We start from the raw sequence: 26495 nt of genomic DNA, 5'->3' as shown, positions 1-26495 counted from the left end.
CTTCCCCCATTGAGGGTCCACCATTTCCCTTTAAACGAATAAAAAATTTGTCCAGTCTGCACTGCTGTCGTCTGCTCGTGGCTGTGGTTTGGCTTGGTTTCGCTGAAAGACATGTCGGCATGATTAGTACTTTTTGTAATTGCTGCCACGCAGCGCAATTTGTGGTATTTAGCCCACAAAATGACACCAACACCACACCCTGTTCCCAACATCCCAACGTCCAGTCCAACCAGCTGCATCATCATCACAGTCATTCGCAGTGTGCCATTGTCGCAGTCATTCAACTCATCGGGCTTTACTGCCTGCCCCTATCTCGCTATCTGTGATTCAGGTCCAGTTCTAGTTCCAGTACCATGTCCGCACTGGCGCTATTTTGTTTCAAAAGCCATCCTCGAAATTGACAGCTCTATCTCGGACTCTGGTCTATGCATGGAGTATACCCCCACCCATCGCTCGACGTGACCCCACTCCCAAAAACCCCACTTCGCGCAAATCCACATTAAAAATCGTTAGCGTAATCTGTTGGTGTTACAGCTTTGGGGGCAGATGGATGCGCTGCTCTGTGGGAATTTTGTGGCACATGGATTGGGATGGAAAGTATTACAGGGGAATCCTCAAAATTATGTTGGAATAATCAAGAAGATTAATTTTATTAATTAAGCTAGCAATTATAAATGTATTTTAATGAAATATAAAATATTATTAATATACAAATGCATTTGAAGAATTACATAAATCAAGTAGTTTCATTGTCATTATTGTCATATGTAGAATGGCTCTTTATCCGCACAGACATGTAACTTTTTTTTACAAAGCATTATTAAAATCGTAACTTCCTAATCTCTGCATACCCTACAATCTCAAACCCATCTCAATCATTTACACACCGCATCGCTTGGCTGCCTGATGTTGCTGCTGAATTAATGTTGCTGCTGCGTTGTTGCTGCTGCTGTTGCTGATGTTGCTGCTGTTGCTGCTGCTGTTGTGTTGTTTCAGTCTCTTTCGTTTTTTAATCTCCTGCAGATGTCGCAGTCGCGGTGCGGTTTTTGGCCTTTAATTGCATTTTTGGCCGCGTGGCCAGTGCGAAAAAATGCGGCGCGTTAAGTAATTTATCTCGTTTTATGGCCTAGCGCTGTTTGTTTTTAAAGCAAAGTCACTTCTGTGGGGGGGGGCAGCAGCATTAACTTGTTTTTATCAGCAGCTTGGCAGCAGCAGCCGTGGCGGCATCATCACCATCAGCGTCATCGGGCACCAGAGCAGAGTTTGTTATTTTAGCCACTTAGTGCTGGCAATGCGCTAAAATTATTTGATTTCAGTGCCACGCCCCCAACGCGAGCAGCCGCCCCCAAGAGCAGCGGCTGTTAGAAGCGCACACGATGAGCTTATCCGGCGTAACGAGTCATTTTGAGTATGTAAGTCAATGTCAGAGCGATGTTGGACATCTGTTCGTGGAGCCAGTTTGGCCAACCTCACTAAATATGTATGCAGCTTCATCTCGCTTATGGTTAGAGGTTTTTGTTTTATTTTCTGTATTTGTTTGTTTGTTTTTTTTTTGGCCATGCCCGGGTCAAGTCGTAAATCTCAATTTCAGCGGGGTTTGCTTTGGCCTGCCCTGCTTGTGACAACTTGTGTCAAATATGAAATGCAGAGCAATGGACCCATTTTAACCTTACAGCCCGTCCGAAACAGGGAAGCTGAGTAGGGGTTAAAGCCAGAGATACAGACATTCAGACATCCATTTGACACAGGTAGTCTGCGATAAACTAACTAGAATTTAGTGACCACTGCCCGAGAGAATAAATTGCCTGGCTCAATACTAATTTCCTTCCATTAGAAACTTATCTAAAACGCATTAAATTCAAAGCCGAAAAAGATTGTCAAGGCAAAGAAGGGAAAAACGATTTATTATGCTCTCGACAGCCCTTACGGCCCTTACAAAAAAGAAAAAAAAAGGGCAACACTAATAGCAGCCAAAGGACTTTTAGTTCGGCGTGTGTCCTGTGTGTGTCGCGATTTTGCTTTGCTTTTTCAGTCCCCTTCCGTAATTACATTAACCGCAACTTAAATGTGCCACAATTGGCATGACGAGCTGGTCCTAACTGAATAATTAATGGGGTTACCTTCCAGAAATGAAGGTGAGTCCCCCCCCAGCAACTACTTGAGCGAATAGCTGCTCAAAATGCATGGCGCGATGTCCTTCGGTACTAAGCTAGTGCACTTACAGAAATTAAATGCTAAATTAGAGATCCCTATTACGTTTACACGGACTCAAATATGCTACTGTTTTTCGGGGTGACATTTCAAAATTAAAGCTAACTCTTTTTATTATATCATATGCTCCAAAAAGGAAGTATATGAATTGGTCATTAGTAAATCAGTATAGTTCTCTTCAATAAAGATCATTATGCAGCAAAGTGCCTACACAATTTAGAACTGTGTGTTTTTTTTTTTGGATGATTATTGTAGGAAGCTTGAAAAATGGTCTCCCTTGATTTAATATGGTTTAAAAAATAAAATCATATCCTATTCCAAACAATGTACACTTTTGCTTCGAGTGTCTATCTGCTGTATCTAAAGTCCTTCCCCCGAACGGGAGTCACATTCCGGCCATAAAACTAGGTCCCTCGTCGCTCATTTACCAGTTGTCTTGGCCCGAAGTCGACTGCAGTGACAAAGCACATAATCGCCGTGGCCCAAACCCCTTTGGCTCCTTCACAGCTGTATCAGAATATTTAATGTGTCTAATTTTTGGCATCGTGGTCAGTCCCTTCCCAACGTTTTTTTCCCTATTTTCCTTACTTTGCAGTGTTGCCGGCTATATTAAAAAGTTTTTTATGGCCGTGTGTTTGGCAAACACAAACAAAAACACAAATAGGAATAAAAGTCCAACTCCAACTAACGCAGAGCGGCGGCACTAAAAATCATCACAAAAGTTACGTTCGTTTTCGGCCGGAGTCAACAGTGGAATCATTTGAAAAGCAGCGACTGTGGAGGAAAACCTTTTATTTCCGTTCTGCTGATTCCCCCAATTCCCCCACACCGCCGCAGCCATCCCTCGTCCTGATGGTATGTAATATCCTGTAGAACCGAATAATGTTTTTGTGGGACTGTTTGTTGCTGATGCTGCTGGTGACACAATGCCGGCCGTGCATTGGCGACGAATAGAAATTGCCAAATTATTGGCACTGATTCAATCAGGAAGGGTTGCAAAAACACAGCGGGCTGCCGTCGAAATTACCTTTAAATATCGAAATGGCGGAATTGCGATTGCTAGTTTGAGCACAACTTTTCCCCAGTCCAGCCATTAGTCGTCTTGGCCCAGCGGTTTGTCGCCCAATGAGGTTTTACTTGCGAGCCATTCTCTACACATTTCTGACACGTCCAAAAGCAATTAAGTTTGTCCATAAAAGTGTCACACTGAGTCAACGCATTGCAGGCTGCTTGCTGCTGGGGTACAGTTCTCCCCCGATAGCCACGAACTTATAGATATATACATGCGATACAATAACCCATTCAAAAAGGGGTTCGCGAGGCGCGTTTAAACCATTTGACACCAACGGGCAATGGCGATGGCTATGCGATTGTGATGGTGATGGTGATGGTGATGCCGATGGGGGCACCGCAAAAACGGCAAAACTGAAAAGCATTTAAGCCAAGCCGAAGCCAGCCCCAAGTTAAGCCAACAGCAACAGCATCACCGCAACAGCTGCGTGCACTGCTGACCAAAGCAAGCGAAAATAAAACAAAAAACTACAAAAAAAAGCAGAAAACGAAAAAGTAAGCGGCCAACAGGGCGAATGAATTTTCCACAACACAATCAACAAAAAACAGCTCAGAGTATAAGAAGAAAAAAATCGAACCAAAGCTGACACCGCACAGTATCTTCCATATCGATTGGTTTTCTGGTGTAGAGTTGCTCACGTGACGAAAGATACTGTCACGCTTGCAAAGGGGATTTTTTTTATTTTCAGCTGTCAATAGAAACTGTGATTCCCACACCTCATGATCAATCATTCATATTTAATCAAACGAATGGCAGCGAATCTTGAAGAGAAAAATGAGCACTGAAGACCAGTGCAAAACACATCAATAAGAAAGATTACGAAATAAATAGAAAGTAAGTTAACACATAGTTTATACATTCTAAAATGAACTTTGACGGGTTGTTCTGGATGATGATGATTAAGGATGTAAGATGTTTTACATTTATCAAATGTTTTTAGGTAAATCTGTTAATTACTTTTTTGGCTAACTTCACCTGTTATGTCGATTTCAAGTACCCTAAGTTCCCTCAAGTTCCCTAAGCGTAACTCACGACAACACCTCCCATGGAGACGCCGAAGCTGGAGCATCATTGGCAGGTCGTCGACGACAGGTTGCAATGCCCCGGCAGCATCAGCAGCAGCAGCAGTTGCAGCAACAGCAACAGCAATGCCAACAGCAACAACGGCAACATCGACCTCACTTTAAATACATTTCTGTGCGCATCAACACGCGACAAACTCTGGCCAGGCTTTTGTTGTTGCCGTATGGCTGTATTTTTTAGCATTTGCGAGTTTTTCGAGGCCAATAACTCTGTTGATGGCCATGGCTGATGCTGCAGCAGCAGCAACAACGGCGCAGCAGCAACAACAGCGCAGCAGCAACAACGGCGCAGCAGCAACATCAACCAGGCCCAGCTGCCAGCAAAGCGCGTTGATGTGTGACAACAACGGCCAATAACTACAGCAACAAATGCAACAAAATGGCAATGGCAACAACAACAAATGCAACAAAATGGCAATAGCAACAACAACAATTGCAACAACCAAATGACTAAAACAACAAATGGCAACAACATCGAAAATTACAACAGTGCCAATGGCAAAGCCAGAGCCAACTTTGGTCCGTTGTCTGGTTTTGGTTACTCTTCTTTTTTTGGCTTTGTTTTCTTCATCTATTTTTGTATTTTTTTAGTGGATCGACTGCAATTTTTAGCAGTTTATAGTCACGTTTTGCACGTTGCCAATGCATATGGCGACCATAAGTCCCCCCAGCCACGCCCCCCCGTTGAAAAGGCGTCAAAAACTTTAGCCATTGCTCTACGTACATCTAAGCCTGGCCAACCACCCTTCAATCGATGTTTTTGGACAGAGTTCAAAGATTATTATACTGAATTGGATTAGCGGCGGCGGCGGCGGCGACGGCGGCCAACCAGAACTATCTGCCAGTGTATATATATATATATATATATATATATTTATACATATTGAACTAAATTAAAGCTGAATATTTTGGCTAGAGAGGAATGCACTTGAAATTCGTTGGGACAGTCGGGAAAAATCGAATTGATTTTAGCCGTTTCAATGGACATCAATGGACACAATGGCCATCGATATATGCATTTAGTGAGATTTAGCCGATGGCCAAGGATTTAAATAAATAATTGGCTTAACTGCACATATTACTCATCCGCCATGTGTTTGGTAATTTTTATACAAATTTAACGTACAAAATTTATATATAGTTTACAATTAGCCTGGGGTAAGATCTCGTTTTTTCATTTAATAGATATATCTCCAGTTGAATTGATTTAAATTATACGAGTTACAAAACTTTAATGAATGCAATCATTTCAAAGATATTTCGAGATAGAGTTCAGGTGCTCCAACATTCAATTAAACAATAGATTCAAGATAGGCACTTTCCAACTGACGTCTTAATTGAACAATTAGTATAACCTCTCACATTGCTCATACGCCATGTATGCCCAAACGACCACAATATATGCTTATGTGACTGCCTGTTATGGAAGCAATTTCCTGTCCCCGAACTTCTTCATTAACTCTGCTGGCAATTTAAGTTCTCCCCGGTCGGAAAGTTGTTGAAACGGTTATTGTCCTGACTCCCCGGCCTCCGGCGCACAGACAAGGCAATTTGTAAGCTCTTTTCAATTCCATTGGCACTCGAATATATATAATGTCAGCATTTTGGCCCAAAAGGCAAATCGTAATAAGGCGACCGCCCGCAGGTCCCCAATGCAAATGAAGTGCCCCATTGTGTGTGCGAATCTCTGAGCCTGTCTAACAAAAAAAAAAAAGGAGGAAAAAAACTTTTCCAAGCCAACTCACAGGTGCGACGAGCAGGGAGAGCAAAGCGGGGAATAGTTCTGCACTGGAAAAGTTTTGCGCAGGACGAGACGTTCCATTGTCCAAAACCGATATATACTCACATTTTCCAATTTGGCAACTGTCTCGTACATGGTCATGTTATTGACTCTGCCATATTGTACGATGAATTCAATATCCTCCGTTCCAGTTGTCCCACTTGTGGCATCGCCAGCATTCGCCACATCCTTTCCAGCGCTGGCAAGATCCACGGCACCAGCTGCCAGTTCATCGCCGGTTATCATGTCACCTGGCGATGCGTTGCCATTGCTGCTACTATTGCTACTAGTATCCACATCTGGCTGCGTCCAGGCCAAACTGACGCTGCTCTGATTCACGAATGTCGCATGCACATCTTCCGGTGGTCCTGGGATATTCTGTGTGCCTGAATAGACGAATTGTGGGTTAGAGCATTGTTTTGTTTTATAATACAACTTTAATTGGCCAATATTGGTTTTGTCTGACGGGCTGTGGTCGGTTGCCCCAAAGCATTGACCAAATAATTTAGCGCACAATGGCGTGCAACAGTGCGTATACTCGACGTGCACAGACACGCCATTAAACAAACAGAATTAGCTGCAAACACAAGCCCAGCAAGGCCAGCGGCATCAGCATCCACAGGGAAGACCCACCGATGGATTCACCACAGGGTGTGGCCAGTGGTGCAGCTTATCTGCCTGCCGGGCTGCATAGCTGTGACCTCCAGTGACTCAGGGTACACATTTAATGAGCAAAGTTGAGTCTAACATAGTTTTGAACCGGATAATTCATCCTTAAAACTCTTATAAAGTGTTTCATTACATGAGCTATTTTATGGTTATTTAAATACCATTCAAAATATATTATCATTAAATGCGATTCGATGTATTTAAATGAAAATAATCTTAATAGTTTTTTGTAGTATTTTAAGTAAGAAAATATAGCTCTGTTGTTCTAGCAATTATTCAATGTTATTGGAATTCTAAGATGACCGCAAATTTTAAAATGACTGATGGTATCTGTGACTTTTGGTGACTCGCATGCATCTCGCCTAATTAAGACCGCAATGCACGGGATAATTTCAAATGAGCTGATTGCATTCACTGACAGTCACAGTTCGCTATCCAATCTCAGCACTAGGCACTCAACGCCAACAGACAAAGACCAGGATGTGGACGGATGGCAGGAAGAGCTGCCATGGTAACTACTCACCTTCCTCGAAACACTGCAGAATGTTGCCGGCATATGATAAACAATCGGGCACATTGCTTGACGTTCCCGATGAGGCAGACGATGATGATGATGATGATGTTGCTCCTGCCGCATTGCTGTTGCTTGTGGCAGATGCAGATGTTGCTGCTGCTGCTGCTGCTGCAGATGATGATGTTGCTGCGGCAGCCGCCGTTGCTGATGCCGATTTGGTGGTCAGTGCGAGCGGCATGACGCCGCGACAGAGGGGCATGCAGGCGTTAATGACTCCACGGCGACTGCAACACGGACTGTGATCACGTCCTCCGGCTGCACAGCGGGCCAGGATTGCTAAGGATTAGAGTGCCAGATGGGTTAATATTGTGGCATCATTTGCATAAACTTCCCCGCCCAGCGATGCGATACGGCTCATTGTGCTCTCTGTTATGGAACAATTTGTGACATGAACTCATCAATTCTGCCCCGTTTGCCACTTCGGTTGAGATGATAATTTAAAGGATCCGAGTCGTGAGTCGGCAACTTGGCAGCAATTTACAGGAAATTAACCGAAAGATTTCCTATCATTGACTAGGTGACGGGTAAATTGGGGCACAATTCTGCCCACTCATCGGTGGCATTGGAGCAGATTCAATTTCTTTGATTGAGAATGACGGGGATATTTTTGGCACTGAGTGTTTCTGAGCAAACATAAAAGGAAGATAATGTCAGAACACAAGGAATTTGGAAATTGGGGCTGAGCTCTGATTGCACATAAATCAATATTTAAAGCGCTTTGATATTACGTATTAAAATGTAACACTTTGTAGGAGATGTTGACCTGGGCTTTCTTTTATTAAACAAGATTATCTACTATGAAAGATTAAGGGCAATACCTTAAATATTACTCAATAAATCACAATGTCTCTTTAATTAATTTCTAAGCAATATATACTCTCAAAGGCGCCTAATAAACCTATTTAAAACAGTAGGTGTTGTTTGGTGCTATTATTTTCCATAATTAGATAATCAACTCTTAGCTATTCAAGAAGGCAAGAGAATTTAGTTATCAGAAGTAACCATTACATGTTATGAGAATCCCGCAAGGCTCTTGTATCTGTTCTGCCAAGCATTGTTTGCTCTGACTGAAGCGAAGCCAAACAATGATGCACAGTAACTCTTCTAAAATTACATAAGCCCAGGCAAACACTGGCAATCTCCTGCCAAACAGCTTTCAATGATATAACCATTTCGCAAAATGACCGTGTATTTAGTAACATCAAACATCCCTAGTGGCTGTTTTCATGGGTTCTATACGTTTAATTAACTAGAAATTGATTTGCATAAGTGCAAAAATTCATTATGCCCAAATGGGCAAATGCGTCACTTAATATTCCAAATTGCATCGCCATACGGAACTAAAAATGCAAAATGAGCTCGTTAAATTAACAACGGTCCAGAGGACAATGACTGGCCTATTCCCGCGCTAATTAGTGTTTTCCCAGGGAGCGATATCATGTGGTTCGAGGAAAACCCCTCTGCAACATCCATCTGTTACTTACGCATTTGGGCTCGACAAGTCGGACCCAGTCGCTCTATATCGGACAGTCGAATGTTGTACGAGCAGAGGGGTGCACACTGGGGCAGTAGTCCGGAGGCCTGGCAGCAGGTCGTCATGTTGTATCTGGTGGCTGTCTGCTGGACAGGCTCAGCCGGCAGAGTACGGGTGATCAGGCGGGGGGAGGGCTCGCTCTTGCCGTACGCGTTTATCGAGACCACGTAGAACTCGTAGTAGATGTCCGACTCCAGGCCCTCGAGAATCAGCGGCGGCTGGCGCTGCAAAGCTTAATGAATTAGCCAAACCATTTATGGAATGGTTCCCCGCGGCAGCAGATTGCATGCACTTGCAGAAAAATCCAGTCCTAGCATCAAGAGTTTTATGTGTCATATAGGCAACATTAAATAGTACTGTGTTTTAGTTCTTAAACTTTGTTCAAACTGTTTTCTGAAGTTAATAATTTAGTGACCATCTAATATGATAGAAATAAACTAATTCGCTCTGTAAATACGACTTTATTTTAAGTGGCTTAATGGATCCCTAATAAATTTAAGTTATTTAACTTATAAGCTGAAAATGTCGAAGAAATATGAGTTGCTCGTTCTCTCTGCTCTGAAATGATTCACGCTTTTACATCTACAATTTCTTGTAAACTACTTTTCTTTCTATTTAAATACTTATTTAAAGTATTTGTTGCTTTAGAAAGAATATATAAGTGCTCTTTTAAACTTCTTGATGTTAGAACGACGTTTCTCCACGAAAGTTGCCAGTGTAATACCTTCTCCACGGTCAGATAGTCATCACCCACTCCCAGACGTCGGAACTTGACGTGATATGTGCTGACGGTGTCGGCCAGGCGCTTCGGCTTGTTCCAGTCCAGAATCACGAAGCTGTCCGTCTTGGCCACCGTCCGGAGTTTTGACGGCGGATCGGCTAGTACGCCGTAGCCCTGGAACAGACAGCTGTTGTACTCGGACATGAAGCGCAGGCATCTGCAAATAACCGGAGAGTGGAGAAGAGGAGCAGAGCTCCGTAATTGGCATTCGGCATAAAAACTCATCCTACGGAGTCATTAGCAAGTAGCATTGTGTTTGGGCGCTGGATAAGGATAAGGGTGCGGAATTGTGTAAAAGGAAAAAATTGGTATGGGCATAGGAATGGGCATGGGCATAGACATAGGCATAGGCATGGGCATGGAATTGTTATTAGGGCTCAACGGCCTATGGGTTTACCAAGCATGGATAATAGGGAAGGATGGGCCTGCCAAGCGATTAACTGCGAAATGAGAAGCTCATTGATGATTATCGATTCAAATTTGAGAGTACTTATGAGAAGTAGCAATACAATGGAATATATGAAACAATGGCAAATTGGAATAAGGAATTTCGGTGAGAAACGGGCTAAACTGCGCTCATTGAACATAATATGTGCACATTACTGATGAATCAATTACTTGCTCATTAATTACTTGTTAAATCCTTACGTTTAATTTTAAAAATCAATCATTTTTAGTTATTCAAAGCTCTATTTCTTCCTGAAATTATGCAAATACGAAAATATTCTACTTACTTGAACAAACTGAAGTCGAGTGACGTCAGCTTGCCAGCACACAAGGGAAAGCAGGCGGATGGGATTCCCCTGGCGCGACAACACGGCGTATGATCAATATTATTCGCCAGACAATTGAAAGTGATATTCGACCAGGGAGCGCACACCATGAAGTCGGGCAAGTTGGCCTGATCGGTCTTCTGCGGATCGCACATTTTGTCCAGGCACATGCGATGGGTCATGCCATTGTCCTCGCAACATTGTCGAGTGTCCGGAAGTTGGGGCATTGCCTGTTTGTCCGTAGTTCCGGCTTTAGATTCCGCCGCCGAGGCGCTGATGTGGGTGAAAAATCTTAGCCGCTCGGTGGGCAAACTCGAGCCAAAATCATTGGTGGCCGTAACCACTACGGCGTACATGGTCAATGGACTTAGATTGCTCAGCGTCAACTGAGTCTGATTCGTGGGCACCGTGTAGAGACTAATTGATTCTGGAGAATCAGAGGCCGTGCGGTGAACAATCTCGCCACTCAACTCATCCTCATCGAAGCTGTGCAGAGTGGTCACATTAATGGTATAGCCGGACACGCGATCGGCCAGCTTATCCGGCGCAGTCCAGCCGATGGTCACACTCGTTTCGCTAACATTCTCGATCGTCACGAAGGTGGGCGAACTGGGTATCAGCTGCACACCCTTCAGGATGCACTGCAGCCCACTCAGTGTGTGCTGAACGCAGGAAACACGGGTCTTCAACTTGTCCGTGAACGGAGTGTACTCGCCGCGGCACATGTCCTGGCACAAGTCCGGAATCTGCTTGTCCACGCAGCAGGGCACATGGTTGCGGCCATCCGCCATGCAGCGCACAATGCCGGGGAAGTCCCGTTCGCAGGCCTCCGGATCGATGCCGGTGGTGCCGTCAAGGATGTTATGCACATTGCAGAAGCCCATGCATTGCGTGGACACGTTGGCCCGTTCGCAGCACTCGGTGAAATCGTGGGTCACCAGCGGCGGCACTTGACTGGGCCTCCAAAAGCTGCGATTATCCTGCGCGTCCAGCGGTGGCGGCAACAGGAACACATCACTCGACTCCGCGGTCGACGTGTCCGTGGAATTTCCCGGGCCACCCGTCGACGAATGGAGCTCCTTAACTGTCAGGGGTTAAGGCGTGAAATTAAGTTTGCGTACATGGAACAATTAAATCCTTAAAAAAAGGCGAAATAAGTGTCCTGGCATTTTATGGTTTACCAATGGATTGTAGGCCATTTTTTAAGGTATTGGAATGGATATAACGAAAAAATAATTCATATTCAAGTGATTTAAACAGAAAGGTGAAAATTAAGTAATACTTTTTAAGATGCTTAAAATTAAAAACATTTAATTGAACAAGTTAATATTTGTTTGATATCTTACTCACAAAAAAATTAAATTTAATCATTTGCTTTTATGTATAAAGTGTCAAAGTGGTTTAAAAATACAAATTACAAATATAGCTAAAGCTCTTCTTTTTCCTCTTAGTGTATAGATTCGGTACTCACCCGTCAGGATGTGAATGCTGCGGAGAACGGGATCCGAGTTAAGTTCGCATATATAAGCCCCCGAATCGCTGGGCTTAAGAGTCTTAATCAAAAGCACCCAAACCTCGCCCCCCGTTTCCAGGTTCCTCCCCTTGGGATCTATGAAAAACCCCAACATTTGGTTAGATTTAATCCACACTTTTAAGGCTTTGCAAGACATACTCTCATCGTGCAGGATTCGCACCCGATGATCCTTGGTTACCCGCACTGTGCCGGCGGTCAGGATCTCGTCACCCTTCTTCCATATTACTGTGTTGTTTGCGGAATTATCTGAGACTACGCAGGTTAATAAAGCATCTTTGCTCTCCAAAATAATTGAAGGTCCGCCGGTTCCTTGAATTCACAAAAATAAAGGTGCATAAGTAATTTAAATATTTTTTATAAAGAATTTAGAAAATAGTGCTACTTACCAATTGGCACACCACACTTAACAATAGTTATTAGCGCACATATCGTTATTATGTGAACCAGCAAAAGTCTGAGCATTATTCCTTGTAGGATAACCTGCAAAACAGAATTCGAAAAAAAAAACGTTAAAAAAAATGTAGCGAATCGACTGTAATGCGAAAATCAAACAACATTTTTGTGCAAAACTTTAAAGAGCGAGAAGAGCATGGAACAGCGAATATTTTTCAATCATTTTCATCGCCGGAAAGGAAACATTTTGATATTGCAATAAATGGCCAGGTGAGGCAAAATGCCAGTGGCAACTATGATGGGGGTCGGTAAAAGCGAGGGCGTTGGCAGCGGCGGGGGGGCGTGGCTGATGGCTGACCTGGGAAATGCAGCCAATTGGGAAACGTTGGACAAGAGGAAGGAAGCGAGCACAAACAGCTGAAAGCAGCGTCACTTTTGCCTTGGATCCCGTGTTGACGTCCACGTTGCCAGAACATTTGATGTTTGAAAAATAACATTCACAACCCCTCGAAACTCAAATCGCCCCTTGCCCCTCGCCCCTGGCACCACTTTCCACTTTCCCCGCGCAGTTTTCCCGCAGGCTGGATGCCTGGTTTGGTTACCTGTTCTTCGCTTATGGCCAACCTTTTTGGATTTTTGTTTAAAAGTTCGAACGTGTTTTTTGCTCAACCTTTTTTCTGCGTTGATAAAATGTTAAACATTGCAGCGGTAGGCTACACAAAGAAAAACCCTACATTACTCTGTTTAAAAAAACACACACATTCCTAGAAACTATCAATAATGTGATGTAATGACTGCAAAATAAATTTACAAATTTTAAATAAATTAAATTTAAAAAAAAGGCAGATACACCCACAATTTGTATAAATTTGGTGATGGTCGTTCTGACATTAAACCCTCACCCTTAAGAATATTTCTTTGTATAATAGAAGCTAGTTATAAATTTTCTGTTTAAGTTTTTTCTGTTTAAAATGCAATCAGCTTTCCCGGAAATATCAGCCTTTGTATTATTTTTCTCAGTATTGAGGGGGTCTAGATCTGTTGAAATTGGTTCGTGCATTCTGTGAAAGGTGCTCGAGCTGATTGTACCTGTGTAGCAGTGTGTGCGTGTGTGTTTGCTCTTGCAGCTGTGTGAGTGTCCTTTACGTGAGAGCGTAACTGAGAATTTGTTGGCAGTTTTAGCGACCATTCCACGGGTAATGGCAACAACAAATTGCGTACACTGCGGCAAAATAAGTGCGTGTGGCTGCTGCGCTTGTATTCAATTACGCGAACGGTTAATCGATTCGCCTAATCGCTAAGGGGTGGGAAGGGGGTCCGTAAGAGGTAGGGGTTAGGGGTTAGGGGTCACCTGCTTGCTGGGTCGTCATCAATGACGTTTATCGCCAAACCCCTCGCACATTTTCTGACCCCCATTGCGCTGACAAACCGCTTAGCTGGCTGGCATTTGTTTGGCCATCAGCGACACTGAAAAAGACCACCCTTTTCCGAGTGGGCGGCACTTGTATGTTATCAGAGTGCTGCAAAGTGGGTGGGTGGATGGTGGGTGTTTGTACTACGTAGGTGAGCATAAGGTGCACAAGGTGGGCTTGTACCTGCCTTTGTGCGCATCAAGCGCATTTCAAATTGAATTTACAAAGTGCGAACGCGATGCCAGAGCACGCACTTGCCTCCATCCGCGATCCATCCACGATGCGAAGATTGAGTTACCTGTGCAGGTGAAAGTACCTTTGTCTAGATGCGCCCCCCTCCCCCACCCCCCTCAAATGCCATTCATAAATTCCAACAGACTGGCGCAACTGGAGTCGTCTGGCGTGCAGGTCGCGAGTTGCTCAATTGCAAAGTGACAAATTTGATTAAATTATAGCGCTATTGCAAAACGATTTATCTTTCGCTGCACTCTGGTGTCGCTTGCCACCCACTCAATTAATTGTTTTTGCTCTTGGCCCCTTGGCTTTTGCTCTTTGCCGTTGTCGCTGCCATTTTTGCGCACTCATCCAGGCACGCACATCCTGTGCACAGGCACACACGTACACACGCATGCCAGGATACACGGAAAATATTACTTTCAGGCTCGCGAGTGAAATATGTTAACAATAAATTACATGTATGAATATTTAAAGGGATTCCAACAAACAGAAAAGAGTTCCAGAAGGAAGGAAATAAATATATTACACACATATTAGTAATTAGAATAATTGAAAAATTGTAAAAGTAATTGTACTTCCCCTTAGAACAATCATTTGCCTTATTAAATTTGATTTACATTTCCGGCTTAATGCTAATTTATTGCACAACAAGCAAATGGCTCTTCCGGCCCTTTACTATTTATTCGATAAATATTTATTTCAAGTAGCTATCTCTATTAACCCCCATGTAGGTTAGCTTTGCCTTTAGTGTAAGCGTGTGCTCGTATGTCCTCCATGATGTTGCCATATATTTGTCTTCATCTGGGCCACAACTACCAGACCTCCTCGCTTCCCATTTCATTCCGTTTCATCTCATCTCGTCTTGTCTCCCGTCTTGGTGCGCTGTCAACGTTCTGCTCGTTGACGTTGTAAGTAAATTGTATAACGTGGCGTATGAGTAATATGATATGCATGCTTCGATTCGGAGCGTTGCGCTGTGTTGTGCTCCACGCTCCCTGCTCCGTGCTGGATGCTGGGTGCTCTGTTCCGCTCAGCTCGTTGAAGATGATGTGGTAATCAGTTTTGATTTTATTAGCACAGCAGCGAAGGAGCTGCCACAGACAGTTAGCTGGTGTGCCACCCCAAAAATGAGCGGTAAGCGCCTCGAATCTTTTTTTACGATGTCTTCCATCCAAGTTATATGTGTTGCTGCCTCAACTTCTTGGCATGTCAAGTGGCACACATCAATCCAATCTCCCAACCTCCCCCTCACCCCCCTCCATATATTCCATATGAAACCATGGGTTATGATGTAAGACATGCGCAACCCTAATGCCCGGGTCATAATTGTTAATGAAATTACGTATACGTTTTTGACTCGAGCGGTAAAGTGCTGCGCTTAGTTGTGCTCCCCTTAATTAAATTTCCTTCGTCGACAATGTGACAAGAGCACAACCGAAACTCAAGTTCTGAATTTAATTCTGAAGTGCTATGCGTAAGCTGCTAATTAATTTTATTTTCCGGAAATTAAGGGTAAATGCGATTTAGTGTCTAACTGCGCAGTTCTTGGCACTTCACAATTCAGCGGAATCATTATAAATAAGCATCAATCACTGTTAATGAGCTTTTGAAAGCCAAGCAATTAGTGCATTTACTAAAAACGATTAAAAGTGTGTCTTTTTTCGAACGAATTTTTTCAACTGGCTTGCCCACATTTAAATGAGCTATGAAACTTTCTTTTCCCCTGGGTCCTTTCCTCTTAAAAAATTTTATCAAGTGCATAAATTAGCACAATTTGGTTTTTTTTTTTTTTTTATTTTTTAACGTTTGTATTTTATTAGTCGATATTTTTTGACGGTGCCCGCCACTAATTAAGGAACTGGGCACACACATTAATGATAAAACCGGGGCCAACTCTCCAGGTAAATGAGCCCCAAACAGCAACAAAAAAGTGAGATAAACAACAAAAGACAAAAAAGCGGAAAATAGTCCCCAAGAAGGCATCATAAAAGGGCCCAGGCAGGACATTAAGTAAATTAAACAAAAAAAGAACGAGAAACAAAAACGAAGAGTGGCGGGATAAATGGGAAAAAAGGCAAGGGACATTTACACATTATTTTATAACATGGCCAAGACAGACAAATGACAGCCGAGACAAGGTGGGCAGCGGCACAAAAGGGGCGGGGCTGGCAATTGCCACACCAGATCTACTTCATGATAAATAAAATACACCGCAAAACATTTTAAAAGCCAACCGACAACACTTTCCACTTTGCTGCTAATTTAAAGTTAACACCAAAAAGTCGCAGCCACTAGAAAATGGTGCAAGAGCCGAAGAACAGGGGTGAAAATTCGGGGGTGGCTGAGTTGAGGTGCTCAGAGAGCGATGAGGGAGCTGAAGGGGGAAAACTGAACGAGGGTTTCCCACAGCTGACGCTCCAACTGTCTTTTCGTTCTGGCCAACTTTGTCTGTCTCTCTGTGAGTGTGTGTGTTTGTGTGTGTGCGTTCGGCTTTTGGCCAGGACTACTTTATGGGCCTTGTTGTTGTGCTTTTCTTGTTTTTCTTTTTTGGTTTCCCGGTTTTTTGGTTTTTTTTTTCGTTTTTTTTCCGACTGCCGAGCAAGGTAATTTTTCTTAATTACCGCAAAATGTTTACCTTGTTGCTTGTGCTTCAGCTTTGGTGGTATATTTTTCAGGTGGACCCAGATAAGGTCCGCATCCCTCAAAAACAACAACCCATAGATTGTGAGTCACAGTGCGAAAGGTGTAAAATATTTTCGACAGCTCCTACAACACTTTACATTGTTATGGTTTGGTGTTTTTAAGCAGCTTTTGTTCGTTTCTTGTTTTCCCACGCAGCGGAGTGCGGGGCCAAAAGTAAAAGTGTTGCATACTTTCCAGTTGCGACAAGCTCTTGTAAACGCACACACTCACACCAAACGAGGAGGGTCGGGCAAGGTGAAAAGTCGAGGCTGCAAGGTAAGCCAAAAAGACCTACAGAACACACCCAACACACACACACATATATTCTTTTCCAAATTGAAACTAATGTTCATAGCTGTGCATATTTCTGTTCTTGCTCTTGCCCGGAAAACTTGAACTTGAGTGTAAAAAATAAACAGCAGGGAAGAAGAACATTGTCAACCTTTTTCCATTCATTTGCCGTGCGAAGGGAAGGTAAAAGTGTGTTTAGGCCTTTTGTTTGGCTTTTCCGGCTTCCACTCTGAGTGAGAAATATGATAATCAAACAAAAAAATTACTCATACGCCGTGAGAGCACAAGTTGTGCAAAACTTTTAGGCCTGGCGATAAGGCGACAAAAGCCCCAACTAAAAACAGAAAGGCACAACTTTTGTTTGTTTTTGTTAGGGTCCAGTTCCACTAGAGCCTAAATGGAAATGTTGGTTTATAGCGAGAACACACCTTGATTAAAGAGTTAATACCCCGCCTTTAAATGGGCACAGGCTATTGTGTACATTATGCGCAAAAAGTGTACAAGAAAGTATTAAATTATTCAGGAATCCTCAGTCGAATTTTGTAATTAAAATTAATACGCAGAACAGCAAGAAAAACCCCAACAAATGTCAGAACCGACCACCGAAATCGGCTTGTGGCATTAAGCCGGAACAAAAGGGAAAAAAGCAAAATTTGTTTTTAGCATTAAAACAAAATCAACACACCTCAATGTAAAAATCTCCCCAAAGAGGCATAAACACGATGGGGATGCACAGATGCTGGCAGAAACGCAGGTTTGTGAGCAGCGAATAAGCAAAACATGTTACAACAAAGGACCAAAACATAATGAACAATAACAATGAGAGCCGCAAAATGCCAAAGTGTGGTTTACATTTGTTGCTCGACGGGGAAATGCCCTGTGTTAGTTTACTTAGTTGTAAGGGTGAAGCCTTCATTTGTTGCTGGGCAACTCATTATAATTATTGCAAAAGAGATTTTAATGAACCTAATTTAATTCAATACCGAAGCTTATCTTTTGAATAACTGAGCTTAAAAGAAGTAGATGTAGAAATTCCATTCTATTTATTTTTAGTTTTTCAAGACCAGCATAGTAATTTTAATACAATTATATTCCCTACGGGAATGTTATTCAAAATAAAAACAAAAGGTGTCCATATTTTATTGTTTTTAATAAGTAACTAAACCTCTTTTAATTATACTGTCATATTAGTCAGTAAATTAAATGCTATACTTCAGTCTTAGTTTATACAAATAAAAGATACCCAACCGTCGTTGAAATACCCCGCGATAAGATTGGTAAATATCAGAAAAAAGAGCAAAAATAAATGCTCAAGCATAACAATAACAGAGGCGGCACATTAAACAAATATTCCGAGGCAAAACAAAACCCGAGCGATGATAAAAAATAATTCTGCACAAGCAGTTGCGAAGGGGTAGACGCAAGACTTACTTTAAAATATATATTTACATATGCAAATGCCAAGAGGAAAGACAAGAGCGTCGTGGTGAAGGGGGAAGTGGGGTTTTTGTGTCTAAGCAAGCATGTGAGTATTTGTAAATCTGACATAATTGCATGCACATGGGTGTGTGTGTGTGTGTGTGTTGGTGTGTGTTGGTGTGCATAAGTTTGTTTTTCGGATTGTTTATTTTGTTTGCACATTTCGCTGGGATAAGGAGCAAAAACTTTTTATGCATTTTTCATACACATAATTCGCTTCAAGCGCAAATGCACAATAATAATAATAAGAATAATAATAATAACAATAGCAGCACAAACAGACATAACAATCAGAAGCATCGAAATGCACAGCACAGTGACTTGAGCTCCAGCCTCAGCCTGAACAGCGACAACAATGCCGCATTTTCTCCAAAAACCCCCAACTATATGCAACTATATGTTCAGCCATATTCAGCCGAACCAAAGCCTTGCAAAGAACTGCCAGCTACAGTTATACGGCGACAGCAACAACATTGATTTTACATTTCCGCCGCTTTGCCTGCTAACTTCCGCTGCCGTCATTTCCACAAAACACCACTACACGCACACATTACACTCGGCATCACAGCATTTTTGTTTTGTCCCATGCACACACATGCACACAAACAAGGACGCACAACAAACGTGCGCTGTTGTGTATATGGGTATGTGGGTGTGTATGTGGGTGTGGGTGCATTCGTTTTCGGGTTGTGATTGCAGGCAAGCAGGACAAATGTGCGACAGATGCACTTCAATGGCAGCCAGGGATGTGCAACTAAAGACGTCGTCATCTGCCACTGGGGAGCTGGGAATTTATGCAAGCTGCTTGCGTACAATAGGACTTTTCCTGGCGAATAAATACATAATTATAATCTGCAAGGAATTTTTTAGCAACGCATTTTGAATTGTCCATGTCTTATATCTTAAAAAGTATTGTTCTCCTCCAAATATTAAATTTGGTATATTTAATTGAGCATTTATATGAATAAACAAATTAAACGTTAACATAAGATATATTTATTGAAAAACTGTGTACTTCTTTTGACTTTAATAAGAAGGTCCACAACTAGTAAAATTAAGGCGAGCTGTTACATGGATACAAATATATTTTGTATTAATTTTTACGTATTTTACTAAATATAAAAGATGATAAAATTTACTTAGAAAAATATTCAGCCGCAGAACTATGAATAAGAACTTCTCTACCAAAGAATATATTCAATCACCTCCAAACAAAAGCCTTCTAATTTTGAAGATACTGGGGTTTTATGAAGACCATGGCGTGCCTCGATAGAATTTTTATCCAAATTCCTGAATAAATTGGTCAAAATCATCTTTTATAATAACTAGATTGATGAGCAAATGATTTCGCAAATCTTAACAATGCTTAAAACATGAAACGTTTCAAACTCCTTGGCATATTATAATTGATTACCAAAAACTGCAGCATCTTTAAAATTCTTTGGGACTTCAAAGGTTATTTCAGTAAGTTCACACCAGTTGTTCAAAAGTGACCAAAATAATAAGGGTAAAGGAAATCCGCACTTTTTTATAGAATTTTCAAACCATTTTCTCTTTCTGCGAGCAGGTGAAATGCACTTTCCATATGCGTATCTGCGTTCATTCCTGATGGCAAAGATGTGGCCACTTCAGACTTTCAGCATGTGGCTGCCACAGAGCTAAAAAACACCAAAACAACTTGATGGAAGTTGTAAAGAGCATTGCAGAGCAATCTGCAACCTGCAACCAGCAACCTGCAGTGGCAAACGCAGTTGCACTTGCCTTTTGCCTTTGCTTTTGGCTTTGGCTGTTGCCTGCTTGTTTCTAGTAGTTGGCAACAAATAAAACATAGTATAACTCCGCACCAAACGAGCCACGAGCACACATATGTACATATGTGTGGGTGTGACGGGTGTTTGGGTTAACTGAAGTGCTTACCAGGGCAACAGCTACAAGTTGGCTAAGTCGGTAAGCTCAGAAAATGCCAACAACCGGGACTCCGAGCAGTTTCTGCAGTTGACGAACGCTGACGAACTGGCTCAGACATCCTCGAAGGACCTCGGCTGCAGTTACATGGCTGCCTGCCTGCCTGTGTATTAGTGCTGGAGTATGTGTGTGCGTGGTTAGAAATTAGATTTACTAGTTTCCCGACAAACCCCAAAAGCCTGTAAGCCAGCTACCCTGCCGACAAACTACCAAAAACTTCATCTAAGCCAAGGCAAGTTTTTCCCAAAAACCAAAAAAAAAAAAAATAAAAGAGAAAAAATCATAAAAAAGATACCGAGTAAAACAAATGCTTGGGGCACTTTAGAGCTCGTATACCCCGTTGTACTATTAAATTTACCCATGGGAATGTTGACTTTTTGGCTTTTTTAGGGCAGTTTCAACACTTTTGTTGTTCTCCGCACCAAATTGGTTGCACACACACCCCGCAACTGAGGATATCAATAAAAAATATTGCTCCTTTTGCCCCATCATATCTGTGTTTGTAAACGACTTAATCACTTGGAAATATCAGAGACCAGCTGAGTGTGGCTTTTACCAAACTGTTACAAGTTTATGGTCATCAGCAGAACTGGAAGGAGTAGAGCAAGAAAAAAAGTCAACGAAACAACGAAACTTTTATTACAGACATTTGTGGCAGCAACAGCAACTTCTAAGTGGTTCAATTGGACTGGTCATCCTTTTGGTCGCAATGCGGTGTTAGTTTTGCTCAAAACTTTTATGGCCTAATTTCGCCATTGAAAATCAGCTGAGATACTAAGGATTTAGACAGCAAAAGAGATAAACTATTTTCTGGGACATGTGGGGAAAGTTTATTGAGATTATGGGAACTGGCAAAATGTCAGTTTGCAATCAAATGAAATAAGTATGATAAAATGAATAAGCGAAGTAATGAAGAAAGTCACTATAGTTGTAATGTAATTCTATTGAGGTATTTATGCATTTTTTTATGTGTAAAACAATTAAATGAACCATTAGTTCCACCTATAGTTTCGGTATCTTCTTAATGCCTTTGTAAAAAATCTCATAAATAAATTAGTTATAATCAGACAAGGTAGCAGATGGAAAATCTAATTATGAGCCATCGCGGTAATTTTAGCACGTGCCTGAGGACGACAGCAGCGAAAGGAAAAAGGACGAACCTGATTTCAAAGAGCAATTACATTAATTTTGCTCAAGAGCAACATGCACTCAGCGCTAAACTTCATTGCTACAAAATTTCCGCACCAATGTGCAAAGAGTTTTGCGGCAGTAATGGCAAAGTGGAGGCGGTGTATCCGAAACTGAGTCCTGAAATGAGGATAAAAGTGAGGCCTGGAGGCGTTGCCGCCATCGAGGAAAGTCAACCGCGACCGAAAGTGCCAAGTTCGCGTGCCACTGTGTTGGTGTGCACTGTGAGTATCCGTGAGTATCTGTGTGAGTATCTGTGTGATCACCACGAGGTGCTAATGAGCTGCAGTTTGCAGTCACTGAAGATGTTAGCAGGCAGCCATTTTGCTGTTACCAACTTTGGCTCTTTTCCGTGCTGACAGCACTTAAAAGCTTTGTGCCACACACACATACACTCGAAACAAGTGAGCCCTCCAGTCGAATCTTCAAACTAAAATACTGGTGTTCTTCAAACCATTAAAATGATCAATATTATAATGGTACATTTTAATGTATGCCCACTCTACAAAATTGTTGTCATAAAAATAAGCAATTGTTGCTACATTTTTCCTTTATATGTATGAGTTTTTTTACGGTGTACCTCGTTTCTAACTCCCCAGTTTTCCGCCCACTGTTTGGTGACGTGTGTTTATGCTGTTGATATTTTTGACATTTTCGTTTGGCGTTCTCGTTATTGTTACTGCATTTTGTACAAAAGATGTTGCTGCTGATGCATTTTTGTTTTTCGTTTCGTTTCCTTTGCTTGTATTATTTCCTTTTTTGTTTTACTTAAAATTTCACATGTTAACGATTCCTCGAAAGGTAACTGTGTACGTAGGTGTATTGCCACTGCCGCCGCTGCCAAATGAATGAGTTTCTCATTTCCTCAGCCAACGAGCATCCGCTCAGTGGCTTTCTTCTTATTGGACCACATAATTGTGGTGCGGAATTTCCATAATTTACAGCTGTGCACATACAGTGTGACAATACAAAAAGGTAACGAAATATGTATATAAAAAATATAAATTGTAATTATATTTTAATTAAATAATTTGCACAAAATTATAATATCTTTTAAATACAATAGGTTTTCTGTACAAATCTGTTATAAACATATTGAATGTTCCAAAGTGCACAGATCTATCGCATTACAAATTCTCATATATGTATGCACAATCCCCATTCATACCCCTTGATTTTATAGGTATGATGAACGGCTTCCCACGGAAGACACACAAAGTGTTTTCACGCTTCTGGCATTGAAACATGAGTTAACTTAATTGCATAATTGTTCTAATTGCTTAAACTTCTCATTAAAATCTGTTGGTAATTTGTAGCCAGTTTCATGTTGCAACTAATTTGAGTTGGTGGGTGTTTTGTAGTCTAAACCTTTACCTAGATTTTATAAATATATTTTTGCCGATGAACTGTCGCCGTTTTTACGTTGGATGGCTGTCAACTGCATTTTGCGCTGGCGAAAAGCATCGCTCCATCTACTTGCAACCCTGGCCACCCATTTTGTACAGGTTTTTTTCTAGTTTTTTTGCTGTTCCCAATCTATCAAGTCCAAGCACCCGCCGTCGCGTCATCTATCGATGATTTCGCTAACTGTGAAACTATAGCGCAGGGCACACTGTCATCAGATTGGCACCTCACCCACCCACTCACCCACTCTCCCATTCACCCACCCATCCAACGGCAGACACCCACATTCATATCGAAAGCCACCCACTCGTTTCCGTGTTGTGTTCGCGGGGCTTTGTTCCGCTGACATGATGCGCGTCAATTAAAATACGGAAAATGGAAAAGTTTTCCACGTTTTGGCCATGATTTCGCCGATAGCAGCGGGAAATTCGTTGATCGACTTTTATGCGCTTTGAAGCTGCTGATGTCTCAGACAGTCGGGGGATTATCCCTATATCCCTTTATCCCGCCGTCAATGCTTTTATAAATCACGAATAAGCACCAAGTTGACATAGCCTTGCAAACCAATTTGCCCTTTAACTATATCAATTTGATATTATAATTCGTGCATTTTTTATGTGTATGCAAACACTATTCACATTTGATGGGTTCCATTCGCCCAGGCAATTGAAAGGCCTGAGAAAACATTTAATTTATTGTCGATCCAATGGCGGGCATCCATTTGTTCACTTCGCCGTTGGTCTTGTTATTTTTTAATTAAATAAATATATGCGATTTAATAATGTAATCCCCGCAGCTGTTTGCAGCGTCCCCTTGCTGACACGAAACAATTGTTTAATAAACAAATACCAGAGAGTGCTGAAAAAATTATTTTATTTTTCTTTACACTCGCAACATCCAAACCTTAATCAAATTAATTAAAATCATTTTAATAGCATATGATAAAATGCAGTCATTAAAAAAGTGTCATTTCGTCGACTATGTAATGCTCTTGTACAAGCAAATTAAGCGAAATTTTACTAGATTACAAGCGATTTTCTTTGTCTGCAAAAATTATAAATGTTTGTATTTGTTATAGTCAGCCCTGAACCATTCATTAAATTTGTAAAATGCAAATCAAAGTCCATTGTCCGACCGTCTGGATAATTAATCAAAAACCCATTAATGATTTTCGAGTTGCTGGTCCACCCTGAACTTGGCCCGTACTGATTAAATGCAATTAATTTTCTGTCACCAACAATTGTGCCTACAATTTAACAGGCGAGCGCAAAAAGTGGACATAAAACAAAATGAGGCATCTTGCCTGAAATCAGTTGCAAAAGCCATTTCAGAAAATTAACAAATAAATACATGAGTGAGCCGGCGACAGCGAAAATACAAACGATGGACAAAGAATGAAAAATGTAAATACAAGTTGTTGGCCATCGAGTTTGTTTGGGCTATACAAAAATATTTTTAATTAAAACGAAAGGGAGGCGGTGGCGTCTGTAGTGCCATAAAGTTGACAGACTTCGTAAAGTTTTCAAAAATAAGTTCCTCTTGTTATTAATAAGACAGAATAACTTTCGAAAGTCTATTTCGTACAATGACAGTGAGGGTTTTGATTAATTATATATTTAGTTTAATAGTATTGTAGTTTTGTTCAGGTTTCTTCATTATAATTCATCGTTTAAATACAAGGCTTTCTTTATAAATATATACTATTTTCGTGTTATACTTGCTTCTTATTAAAAAGCATAATTTTTGGTGAAACAAACATGGATGTGCATATTTTTATATTATTCATGTCATTAATAATTGATTTATTTGAGCCCATCCATAAATAAAAGCCTTTGGTCTCGACAACCGTAGCGAAATACATTGATATCCAATTTTTAACTCTGCGAAGTACATCCAGATGTCAGCCTATCGAAATTGTTGATTCAATAACACTTCAACTCCGCAAATAATTAATCATGGTACGTCAGTTGGCCAATGGTTGGAAATGTAGGAAGTAGATATGCCATTCCGATTTTGACCCGACCCGAACTGAACTCAACTGAACTGGAAACCCATTCCGCTCCAGGGCAATCTTCAGTCAGTTGTCAGCGTTGTCAGACTCGTCGGACGAGCAAAGCCAATAGCATTTGGTTTTAACACGTTTTACTGTTCCTGTTTGCCAAAACATTTCGTTGCTCGTCGATTTTTAATGAGAAAAGGGTTTTAGTCCGTTTCACTTTTATACTTTTATACTTTTTTGTTGGCGGGTTTTAATCACGAAACCGGAGGGACGGGCCATCAGTCAAAGTGGCAAACTAATGGTTTATTTATACAGACAGGATTGAGGGATTAAATTAGATTTTAATTCGGAAAGAAAATGTTGCGAAATGCTCAATGCTGAATGCGGTCGGACCGTTCATTCATTCATGGCGGCAAGGACATTTTAAGAGGATAAACCACTTTGGAGACTTCACTACATTAAGCAAAGATCATAATCGCCTTGAACAGCAACTTTTGTGCAAAACTGAAAACAGGAAACTGAAAACTAAAAACGGAAAACAATGCAGCAGACTACACAAAACTGTTGCTTACAGAAGGGGGGGTGTAGAAATGGGAAATACGAAGGATGTTGCTGCTTAGTGCCAGCAAATGCGCGAAAATTTCCAAAACGAGTTCTCACCCACTTAGGTGCTGAGGTGCAATCTGTTTACTCAATAATTTGCACCAAAATGAATGTACATTTTGCATAGAAATTCCCCAAATGCCGAGCGCACTCCGCTGGACTTGCTGACGTTGCGCATACGCAGCGTTGTATGCAAACTATCCAACTGGGAGATGGATGGATGGAGGCAGGAATGGCTCCAAAGCGCCAAGGATCCAGAGTCAAAGAAAAGTTGCCTCAACAAAAAAAGTTGATTTATAAACAAACTTTTGCGGCACAAAGTTGTGTTCGGACCGTCGAACAAATGGAAAAGAAAAACATGCTCGCCAAATGGCCAAGGAAAGTTAAAAGTACGCCAAGCCAGTCGACCAGATGCCGTCTTTTGGCGCGTGCTACCCTCGATTTTGTGGTGTTCCTGTGTGTTTGCCCACAGAAAATCTGGAAATCTGGAAATGTGCAAATCCAAACACACAATAGATGGCCCCAAGAGTTGAGGCGAAATCAGCATAAAATACGCAAAGAAGAAAACATCATTGAGGGCATTCACAAGTTAAATAATAACGCGACCAGATACAAAAGCACAAATAAAGTAGTTGAGCTGAGTGCCAAGCATTTTCCTCATCCATTCCCGCCGCCATGAAGTTGGTGTCTGAATAGATGGCTCCAATATGCACAGAAAATGGAGTTAAAAGTTCACTGAAAAATCATATTTCTGTTTTTTGAAAGGAAATATTACAAATATATGAGTATATGACTCCTAGCTTTGTTTGCTGCTGCCAATATAGTTTTATAT

At 41.6% G+C, this 26495-nt stretch overlaps 1 protein-coding gene across 1 annotated transcript in view; it reads right to left on the bottom strand.

The window, feature by feature from the left end:
* LOC6534137 (Ig-like and fibronectin type-III domain-containing protein 2) overlaps positions 1-26495 on the bottom strand; it is a 72921-nt gene that overhangs the window by 5220 nt on the left and 41206 nt on the right. The window contains exons 3-10 of the mRNA XM_002094785.4: positions 12397-12490; positions 12149-12319; positions 11948-12085; positions 10438-11560; positions 9647-9860; positions 8873-9146; positions 7338-7664; positions 6212-6531 (exon numbers count right to left, since the gene is read on the bottom strand). Coding sequence (XP_002094821.1) covers positions 6212-6531; positions 7338-7664; positions 8873-9146; positions 9647-9860; positions 10438-11560; positions 11948-12085; positions 12149-12319; positions 12397-12472 — 2643 coding nt within the window. The 5' untranslated portion in view covers positions 12473-12490. The remainder of the gene's footprint in view (positions 1-6211; positions 6532-7337; positions 7665-8872; positions 9147-9646; positions 9861-10437; positions 11561-11947; positions 12086-12148; positions 12320-12396; positions 12491-26495) is intronic.

The sequence above is a fragment of the Drosophila yakuba genome, chromosome 3L (genome assembly GCF_016746365.2).
Source record: "Drosophila yakuba strain Tai18E2 chromosome 3L, Prin_Dyak_Tai18E2_2.1, whole genome shotgun sequence".
In the NCBI taxonomy this organism is placed as follows: domain Eukaryota; kingdom Metazoa; phylum Arthropoda; class Insecta; order Diptera; family Drosophilidae; genus Drosophila; species Drosophila yakuba.
Note: the sequence above shows the minus strand (reverse complement) of the source record. Positions and strands in the feature narration are given on the sequence as shown.